We start from the raw sequence: 11,191 nt of genomic DNA, 5'->3' as shown, positions 1-11,191 counted from the left end.
TATTGGCCACCCCTTGAGAGAAGAAATTTTTCCTCAGGTCCGTCTCAAATGAACACCCCGTTATTCAGGTGACTATGCTCTCTGGTCCTCTGGCTCTACACTCTCCGATGAGTTGAAACATTCTCTCAACATTTACCCTGTCCAATGCTCTAGGAATCTAATGGGCAAGAATTTCTGGCTACGCTTGCTCTGAAACTGGAAAATCTCACCCGAGGTAAATGGACCTTTCCATTGTCGACTGCTCACCTGCTACAATTCCCGTGGCAGGCGGAATGGGAAAATTTGCCTCTATGCATTTCAATCATATCTCGTGTCGTTCTTCAGAATGCCAAGGAGTACCAACCCAACCTGTTTAATCTTTCTTCATATGACAGTCCCACCTTTTCCGTGATCATCCTAGTAAACCTCCTCTGCACTGCCTCCGATGATAATGTATCTTTTGGTAAATAAGGGGACAAAACTGTACACAGTACTCCAAATGTAGCCTCACTAGTACCAACACTAGAGGTATTGTAACAACACTTTTACTTTTGGAGTTCAGTTCCTTGAAATAAAAGCTGGCATTCTATTTGTCTTCCCTATTACCTTGTGCATCTGTATGCGAGCTTTCTGGCTTTCATGACCACTCACTTAACCTGTCAATAATTCTCTATGAACTATTTATGTCCGCCTTACAACCTGCCTTCCCTTTCACCTTTGTATCATCCAAAAATCTGTTCCAGCCTCAAAATCATCAATATATTTTGTGAAGAGCTGCAGTCCCAGCACTGATCCTTGTGGCACTCCGCCAGTTACTGCCCTCCAACCTGAGATAGACCCTTTTATCAATACTCGCTGTTTCTTGTTAGTTAGCCAGTCCTCTACCATGCCAGAATATTACCTCCACCACATGAGCCCCTATGGGGCGGTACAGTGGCACAGTGATTAGCACTGCTGCCTCACAGGGCCAGGGACCCATGTTCAATTCTTGTCTTGGGCCACTGTCTGAGTGGAGTTTGCATGTTCTCCCTCTGTTTGCATGGATTTCCTCAGGGTGCTCTGGTTTCCTCCCACAATCCAAAGATGTGCCAGTTAGGTGGATTGGCCATGCTAAATTGCCCTTTAGTGACAGGGCTCTCCTCTATCTGCTCTGGCTGATAGTGCCTCAAAGAACCCCAGCAAATATGTCAGACTTGATTTCACTTTCATGAAACCATGCTAACTCTGATCAGATTATGACTTTTCAAATGCACTGCTATTCACTCCTTAATAATCAATTCTAATATTTTTCCAATAACTGAAGTTATTGTTGGGGGGTGGAGGTCGCTTGGTGTCTGATCAAGGGTTTGGACATTAGGAGGGGGAGGACCCATTGAAAGCCAACTTTGCTTGCTTGCAAAGTCTGCCATTGCCCCTCCCTACAACCCCCAACCACTGCATTACTTTATGTGCCTGTGATCTGAGCTGCCCTGCACTGGGTTTCCAGTGCCTGTCCTTCCAGCAGCAGCCACAATCTTCCCAGTGACACTGCTGAGCACAAGAGGCCAGCAGCTCTCACATTGCACAGTGTCTGACCTCAAAGTTTTGATTCTCCAGGAATGCCTGCCGGTGGCCTTGCCACTGCCTGATTGGCTTGTGGTTTTATTGGGCCTTCCAAAAAAGAGACAGTGTGTGTCTCCCACCAGCTCTCGAGATGACACATGAGACCCCCGAAACCTCAACGAGATTCCACCTCTTAGTTCTTTCCCCACATCCTTGCAATCATTTTCTCCTTTGACTATTAATTTAATTCCCTTCTGAAGACTATAATTAAATATGTATGAACCATTCCATCAGGCAAAACACTTTGGAATCATCCCTGACAAGTTTTGAGGTGTCCAGATCACCAGCAACCTGCCCTGGTTCCCCCGTGCTGACACTATAGTTAAGAAAACCCACTAACACCTCTACTTTCTCAGCAGACTAAGGAAATTTGGCATGTCAGCTCCGACTCTCACCAACTTTTACAGATGCACCATAGAAAGCATTCTTTCTGGTTGTATCACAGTTTGGTATGGCTCCTGCCCTGCCCAAAACTGCAAGAAATTACAAAAGGGTCGTGAATGAAGCCTAAACTATCATGCAAACCAGCGTCTCAACTGTCAGAGCTCAACTGCCAAACTCCAACTGCCACAATGTGAGTTTGGACTCACACTCCACCTCTGCAGAATGTGAATTTGGTCAAATGCTGCCTTGATGTCAGGGACCCTCACCATTATCTCACGTCTATAAAGCTATGTGGTTGCTTTTAGCCCCGTTGTTTCTTAACTCTGAAATGGTCTACCAAGCTACCCAGTTGTATGGACCACAATGAAAATGTCTTTGAACAAAACTAGGTGGGCCACTTTGCCTCAATCCCAGGCAGCAGACATGACAAATGTGTGCTCTGTCCTATTGACCCTGCAAACTTCCCGTCACAAATATCTGGGGACTTGTGACAACATGAGAGTTCAAAAGACTAATCAAGTGACAACCTGACATTGGGATACTCATATCTTTAAGCCGTTGTATCGGACGGTCCATGTCCATGTTTGGAATAAGGCTGCACTGCAGTCTGAAACTGAGGCCATGATTCTCCCACCCCGACCTGCTAATTTTTTGCCAGGTTGGGCTGGAAGAATCGTGTGTGCGCCGATTCCCCCACCAGAGTATATTTTGTGCTCTTTCTATCCTTGGTCCATTTACTAAGTGGTATTCAACATGAAGCAGTATTAAGTCATTAGCTGAGGGTAGGGAGCTGGTGCGGAGGATGGGGGGGGGGCGGGATGGGGTGGGCAGAAGGTGATAATCAGCAGGTTTCCTTTCCTATTTTTGTCCTGATATCATGATGCCATAGAGACAATGTTGAGGGCTCCTAGTATCACCCTCTCTTGATCATATACGACTGTGCTACCATTTCTAGTGATGGTGATGGCAGAGTCTGAGATACTTACTTAAAGGTCTATCTGATTTTGTTCTCAGACATTTTCATTGTGGTTTATATACAACTGAATAGTTTGGTAGACCATTTCAGAATTAAGAGAAAACCACATTGCCGTGCTGATAGGTCACCCTGAGTCAGGGCTACAGTTTTCCTTTCATGAACTAGTTAGGTTTTTAAACAATAACAATCCAGTTATGGTTACCATTAATTACTTCATGTTTTAAAATTCCAGGTTTATTTAACTAACTGAAGTTAATATCCTCCAATGCCACGATGGCATTTGAACTCATCTCCGGATCATTCATTCACCCTGCCAGAGGATTACTAGTCAGTAACAATGTCACAATAGTACCATTCTTTAAGCACTGCCAGCCTTCCTAGTATCTCACACATAACAATGCGTTTCCTGGTTCCGAGAAATCCTCTGTAAATGCAGATACTGTGAAGCAGTTGGAACTGCCAGCCATCACTAAGGTACTTGGTTAATATGTTTCAGGCTCAGATAGATCACTGAATACTGCAAATTTTTCAACATATAATCACTTTAAATTATAAATATGAAATAATATCAAAAGCAAAATACAGCTGAGATCAGATTGGGTTTCAGATTTCACCTGTTCCATTCTTAATAGCAGAATGTTTATTTAAAAATTACATGGGCGGCACGGTGGCACAGTGGTTAACACTGCTGCCTCGCCCTCCCAGGATCCAGGTTCAAATCCAGCCTCAGGTGACTGTGGCGTTTGCACATTCTTCCCGTGTCCATGCGGGTTTCTTCTGGGTGCTCCAGTTTCCTCCCACAGCTGAAAGATGTGCTGGTTAGGTTGATTAGCCATGCTAAATTGCCCCTTAGTGTCAGGCGGGTTGCCAGAGTAAATATATGGAGTTACAGGGATAGGGCCTGGGTGGGGTTGTTGTCGGTGTAGACTTGATGGACCGCATGGCCTCCTTCTGCACTGGATGATTCTATAATTCTATAATGGATCTGATCTAACAGGTGAAATGGAGCTGGGTGATTGACACTGCATGTAGCCAATCAGAAGACCAGATAGGATGCTCATTGTGCCAATCAATTTGCCAGAGAGGCGGAGTCTGAACAGGTATATTGAATCCTGTCTGCTGTCTCTGGTTATTGGAAAGAGGGACTTCGAAAGGACATGAGCTGCTTCTAAAAACATGGTGAGTGGTTTTAAGTTTATTTATTAGTCACAATCAAGCTTACATTAATACTGCAATGAAGTTACTGTGAAAATCCCCCAGATGTCACACTCCGGCACCTGTTTGGAAACACTGAGGGAGACTTTAGTATGGCCAATGCACCAAACCAGCAAGTCTTTCAGACTGTGGGAGGAAACTGGAGCACCTGGAGGAAATCCACGTAGACACAGGGAGAACGTGCAGACTCTGCACACAACAGTGTCCCAAGCTGGGAATCAAACCCGGGTCCCTGGCGCTGTGAGACAGCAATGCTGACCATTGTGAAACTGTGCCTCCCTACGTACTGCCTTAAATCAGATTACTTGTAACTAGTAGGAACCTCTGTGCTTGAAGTCCAAAGGTGGGGTGCTTACAAAAAGGTAGTTTGCCATTTTCCAAAATCTGGAGATGGTTTTTTGAAAACCGTTGGGAGAATTTGTCTTGGCAATTCTCAGCATGCAAATTGGGGTTCCTACTGTACCTTCATCAATGCACTGAAAAATTGCAAATGAACCTTTGGTTCTGAATACTGTAGGGGTATGTTTTCATGAGAGGTTAGCACTTCAGTTACGTGAGTCCTATATGTTTAATAATTCATGGCAATAACTGAGGGAGGATGAAAAACTGCAAAAACACAAGAGCTGAAACATTAGCAAGTATGTTGGTAGGATGGAGAGAGCAGAATATGGAGAAAGGATAGATCCTCCAATTGCCAGAGGGGAAGTTGATGGTTTCAGTGACCTACAAAGTGTTTAAATCCGAACATCATTTTCAGTAGAATTTCTTTATTTAAAAATAAATTAACATTAAAGGTGTGTAGAATAAATATGCTTTAAGGACAAAGTGATTTCATCTTTACTTATTTGCATATTCAATTAGGTTTCAATACTTGACTTGGTAAATGATACTTTGAAGCATAAATTATACTGATTTTGTTTGATGATTCAATCAGTGAATACAGTGTACATTTGAATCCATTCCAATTCCTGATCTTGCCGGAGTTAGTAGCTCTCATCCAGGATGCCAGTGATCCATGCTGACGGCTAATGTGGGCTCAAAATCACCTGTGTAGGGGTTTCACATAAGAAACATAAGAACATAAGAAATAGGAGCAGGAGTAGGCCGTCTAGCCCTTCGAGCCTGCCCCGCCATTCAATAAGATCATGGCTGATCTCAAGTGGATCAATTCCACTTTCACCGCCTGGAAGTTCCCCTCCGAACCACTCCCACCATCCTGATTTGGAAATATATCACCATTCCTTCACTGTCACTGGGTCAAGATACTGAAACTCCCTCCCTAACAATACCAAATAGATTGCAGCGGTTCATAAAGGCAGCTCACCACCAGGGCAATTAGGTTTGGACAATAAATGCTGGCCTACCCAGGAAAACCCACATCCCTTGAATGAATAATAAAAGAATACCCAACCTGGTTTAAAGCTGTACCTGATTTCCACTTAGTACTGTCCATTTGTTGGAAAGTGCATTTAGCATCCATCTCCTCCTCTCCTTCATAGTCGGGGTGCCTAATCCCGCTCGAGAGGCCAGCATTGGACTGCACTGGGGGCTAGTGCGCATGCGCCGATTTCCCAGTATATTGGAAGATCAATTGACAAGCACCTCCCTACTCCCTCATTGCTGGCCACCTGACTGTAGGCCTCCCAATTGCTGGCCCTGAGCCCCCAAGACTCAATCACACCACCCCTACGATTGCCCCCCTCCCCCAACTGCTGGTCTCCAGATGGCCAGACCTTGGTTCAGGGCCCTACCAGCAGCCCCCATCCCTCAATGCAGAGCTCCCCTAACGAACCCCAGTCTGGCTCCATCGCTGTCTGGCCCCAGCCCCCTCAGGTCCTACAGCTTTGACATTGCTCAGTGCCTGTTGGGCTTTGCCAGAGTGCCAGGTTGGCAGTGCCAGGGTGTCTAGTGGGCACTGCCAATGTGCCAAGCTAGCAGCACCCAAGGGGTAACCCCCTACCTCTGACCTCCTGGGGGCCTCAATGGCCTCTGGTCCCACCGGCAAGGCTATCATGCCTGGTCCTCGTTGATGGGAACCATACGTGATCCCTGCTGGTGTGGACCTCCATCGGTGGGGTCAGAAAGTTTAGCAAGCCTGAACTATTGCATCCTGGGCTTGCTAAATGGGTGCAGGGCAGCTTCTGAATAATGTAATCAGCTTTACATTTTTTTCTGGCGTCAGGCTAATTACATCCAAAAGAAATGGTTATTTTGCAATTTCGGTAACAATGCGGCATGGTTTTTGTATTACCTTTAAACTCACGATACTCGTTTAAGGACTTTGATGTGAGTGGAGTCCAAAGTTTGCTGTGCACAGCCCTGCATCTTATGGGGTCACTACTTGTGGTATAACTGAATGTTAAAGTAGAAACATTACAAAAGAACTCCCAGGCAAGACAGGCCCCTAAACCTAATGTTAGTAAAGATCAGTTAGAGTAGCATGAAACAGACAATCACTTCCTTTGTGACATTAAAATGAATGACTGGAATAATTCAAACCTTGGCGAAAGACCCGCCTGTATTTATATAGAACCCTATCCCATATTGAAAGTGGTTCACCTCCAGGAAGTAACTTTTTAAGTGCAGTGACCATTCTTTTGTAAGTAAAGGTGGTGGCCATTTTTCACTTGGATCCCACAAACTATAATAATGTTTTGGATAGATATTGGTTAAAGACATCAGCAGACTGCGTTCTCATTCATCTTTAATATCTACTTGGCTTTTCATTTAGAAGCAAACTGCTATTCATTTATAAAATTGTGCAACTTTGTCTGTTTTATGTTTCAGCTTTGCACAAATAAAGAAATCCCATTGTGGAAATAAAAGGCACAACTTCATCCATCATGAGCTTTTTTTAACCCAGTTCACAGTGAGAAACGAATTGAATCAGCAATCAAAATCAGCCACAGTCTGACATTATTGAAGATTTTAGAAGCTTATTTTTGGTTTCACAATGATATTGAAATATAAACGGTTTCTACGGAGATACTCTGTAATCCTCATGTGGACTTGCATCACCCTTTTGATTTTGAACCTCTTTGCCAAAAAGAACCCCCTAACCATAGACCGAGACCAGTTATCTGTGAAAATCCAACACTTTATGGGGACCGGAAACCTTCCCACATCTGGTGTTCTCAGTGTGAGGTGTTCAGAGTCAGAGTTATTTCTGGAATCTCTTTATGATGTAAACTGTACAGCTATTTTGCAAGGAGAAGTCAACGAAATCAAGAGAAGTCAACTATTGAAGGTGCAACGTAAAGCAGTAATTCCCAATGATTCTTTCTATATTGAAGCCACACAAAACTGTGAACAGTTTATATGGAACAGAAAGTATCTCACATTTACTCTCAGTCGGAGAGAGGAGCAATTTCCAATTGCTTATTCTATAGTCATTCACCAAAAAATTGATCTATTCGAAAGACTGCTGAGGACACTCTACGCACCCCAAAATATTTACTGTGTACATGTTGACAATAAATCACCTGCTGCTTTCAAAACTGCAGTTCGCAGCATCGTATCTTGTTTCCCAAATGTTTTTGTTGCAGGGAAGTTAGAAAATATGATTTACGGCTCCTGGCTCAGAGTTCAGGCAGACCTCAACTGCATGGAGGAGCTGCTGGCGAGGCACTTAACCTGGAAGTACTTCATCAACTTGTGTGGCATGGATTTTCCCATCAAAACCAACTTGGAGATTGTCAATCAGCTGGAACATTTGGCAGGGGGCAACAGTTTAGAGTCTGGAGCAGTTGTGGATGGCAAAGAGCTACGTTGGAAATATAGCTTAAAAATAATCAATGGAGAAATGATAAATACAATGGTGATCAAGGAACCATTCTCTAATGAAACCTCAATATTCTCAGGCAGTGCCTACATGGTGGTCAGTAGACAATTTGTCGAATATATTTTCAAGGACAGCAAAGTAAAGCAACTTATTGAGTGGTTAAAAGATACATATAGCCCTGATGAGTTAATCTGGGCCACTCTGCAGAGGATGCCCGGCGTTCCTGGCTCCAAACCTCCACATCCTAAGTATGATGTAAGTGACATGAACTCTGTGGCAAGGCTGGTTAAATGGCAACACTTAGAAGGTGATGTAACAAAAGGAAAAGCATATCCATTGTGCACTGGTTCCCATTTGAGGTGTGTCTGTGTTTATGGGGCCGGAGACCTCAACTGGATACTTCAACAACACCATCTCTTTGCCAACAAATTTGATGCAGAAGTGGATCCCGTTGCACTTCAGTGCCTTGAGCAGCACATCCGGCAGAAAACTTTGGGCTGCAGAATGTAAACGTTGTACTGCATCTTCTCCGTAATGCACTTGTATAGTTGGCTTTGTATCCATGAATGCTTGATTACTCTTAAACTGCAGGGGTGAGTATGAAGGAGACCTGCCCTATGACAACCAAACTCCCAGAATACCTGCCAAGGCAAACAAGTGCATCTGTAGTAAAGTAGAATCTCCTGGAATATAAACGGTTTAAACACTGCCCAGTGTACTTAAAGTAGTGCAATTAGCCAATGGGCCAACGAGCTGTTTTAAATCCCTGATGAGCTGCTGAATCTTCACTGCTCCTCGGTACCTGAGGAATTTTCGACTTTTGATGAAGTCTATTTAAACGGTCACTACAGCTGAAGGAGATCTGGGTTGAATGCTGAAGGTGAAAGTGTATTAAATCTGTCCTGGTACCTCAGTGGTCTTAACAGTACCCTACGACAATGAAGCACAATCTGCTAGTGTGACATTGCCTGTCGCATTATAATGAACATTTGGGGACCTGTGCAAAATTATAATTTAAAACTGGCTCCTATTACACAGCAGCAAGGTGGCAGTAGGAGGCCCTACTAACTGAAGCCCTTGGTTCCTGATACTCTTCAGTGATTCCTGCTGATGGGTGTGTCAGTATGAATGTTAGTTACAGATAAAATTGAGTTCCATTTTGAAGTTGGTTAGCCCAGGGGTGGCATGGTGGCGCAGAGTGGCTGGCACTACTGCCTCACAGCACCAGGGACCCAGGTTCAATTCCTGGCTTAGGTCACTGTCTATGTGAAGTCTGCACATCCTCCCCGTGTCTGCATGGGTTTCCTCCAGGTGTTCCTCCCACAGTCCAAAAGACAAAGAACAAAGAAAATTACAGCAAAGGAACAGGCCCTTCGGCTCTCCAAGCCTGCACTGACCATGCTGCCTGACTGAATTATATCCCCCTACCCTTCCGAGAACCATATCCCTCTATTTCTATCCAATTCATGTATTTGCCCAGATGCCCTTTAAAACTTCATAGCGAGGGGGATTGAATATAAAAGTAGGGAGGTCTTGCTGCAGCTGTATAGGGCATTGGTGAGGCCGCAGCTGGAGTACTGTGTGCAGTTTTGGGCGCCGCACCTGCGCAAGGATATTTTGGCCCTGGAGGGAGTGCAGAGGAGGTTTACTAGGCTGATACCGGAGTTGAGGGGATTGAGCTATGAGGAGAGGCTGAATAAACTAGGCTTGTACTCGTTAGAGTTTAGAAGAATGAGGGGAGATCTCATTGAGACGTATAAGATGATGAATGGGATGGATAGGGTAGAGGTGGAGAGACTCTTCCCGCTCAAAAAAGACAGTAGGACTAGGGGGCACAGCCTCAAGATAAAGGGGAGGCGGTTTAGAACGGAGTTGAGGAGGAACTTCTTCACTCAAAGGGTGGTGAATCTCTGGAATTCTCTGCCCGTTGAAGTGGTGGAGGCTGCCTCGCTAAATATTTTTAAGAAGCGGGTTGATGGGTTTTTGATAAGAGAGGGGATTAAGGGTTATGGGGAGAGGGCGGGAAAGTGGAACTGAGCCACGACAGATCAGCCATGATCTTATTGAATGGCGGGGCAGGCTCGAAGGGCTAGATGGCCTACTCCTGCTCCTATTTCTTATGTTCTTATGTTCTTATTAAAACTCACTATTGTATCTGCTTCCACCACCTCCTCCAGCAATGAGTTCCATCCACCACTTTCTGAGTAAAAAAACTTGCCTCGTACATCTCCTTTAAACCTTGCCCCTTGCACTTAAACCTATGCCCCCTAGTAATTGGGGGCATAGGTTTAAAGTGGAGATCTATGACCTCCTTCATTCTCTTCTACCCTTCAAAAAAGCTTCTGACTATCCACTCTGTCCATGCCCCTTATAATCTTGGAAACTTCTATCAGGTCGCCCTTCAACCTCTGCTGATCCAGTGAGAACAAATCAAGTTTCTCCAACCTCGTAGCTAATGCCCTCCATACCAGGCAACATCCTGGTAAATCTTTTCTGTACCCTCTCCAAAGTCTCCACATCTTCTGGTAGTGTGGCAACCAGAATTGAACACTGTATTCCAAGTGCAGCCTAACTAAGGTTCTATAAAACTGCAACATGCCTTGACAATTTTTAAACTCAATGCCCCAGCCAATGAAGGCAAGTCCATGCCATATACCTTCTTGACTACCTTCTGCAGCTGCATTGCCACTTTCAATGACCTGTGTACCTGTACACCCAAATCCTTCTGCCTATCAATACTCTTAAGGCTTCTGCCATTTACTGTATATTTCCTATTTTTATTAGATCTTCCAAAATTCATTACTTCACATTTGTCCGAATTAAACTCCATCTGCCATCTCTCTGACCAAGTTTCCAACTATCTATATCTTGCTGTATCCTCTGATGGTCCTCATCACCATCTGCAAATCCACCAGCCTTTGTGTCGTCCGCAACCTTACCAATCAAACTAGTTACATTTTCCTCCAAATCATTTATATATATTATGAACAGCAAAGGTCCAAGCCTTTGAGGAACGCCACTTGTCACAGCCCTTCATTCAGAAACACACCCTTCCACTGCTACCCTCTGTCTTCTATGACCGAGCCAGTTCTGTATCCACCTTGCCAGCTCACCTCTGATCTTATGTGACTTCTCCTTCTGCACCAATCTGCCATGAGGGACCTTGTCAAAGGCCTTACTGAAGTCCATGTAGACAACACCTTACTGAAGTCCATATAGACAACACCTTATCTTCATCGATCATCTTCACCACT

The 11,191-nt window shown here is 44.4% G+C and overlaps 1 protein-coding gene across 1 annotated transcript; it reads left to right on the top strand.

The window, feature by feature from the left end:
• Positions 1–4,057: 4,057 nt before the first annotated feature.
• LOC145358546 (beta-1,3-galactosyl-O-glycosyl-glycoprotein beta-1,6-N-acetylglucosaminyltransferase-like) lies at positions 4,058–9,426 on the top strand. Its single transcript, XM_080212695.1, has 2 exons — positions 4,058–4,120; positions 6,944–9,426. Exon 2 carries the CDS (start codon positions 7,110–7,112, stop codon positions 8,445–8,447), a length of 1,338 nt encoding a protein of 445 aa, XP_080068821.1. The 5' UTR covers positions 4,058–4,120; positions 6,944–7,109; the 3' UTR covers positions 8,448–9,426.
• The last annotated feature ends 1,765 nt before the right edge of the window (positions 9,427–11,191 follow it).

Source organism: Carcharhinus amblyrhynchos, chromosome 26 (genome assembly GCF_965287045.1).
Source record: "Carcharhinus amblyrhynchos chromosome 26, sCarAmb.v2.hapA, whole genome shotgun sequence".
Lineage (NCBI taxonomy): Eukaryota > Metazoa > Chordata > Chondrichthyes > Carcharhiniformes > Carcharhinidae > Carcharhinus > Carcharhinus amblyrhynchos.
The sequence above is the reverse complement of the archived record's forward strand: the minus strand, read 5'-3'. Positions and strand labels throughout refer to the sequence as shown.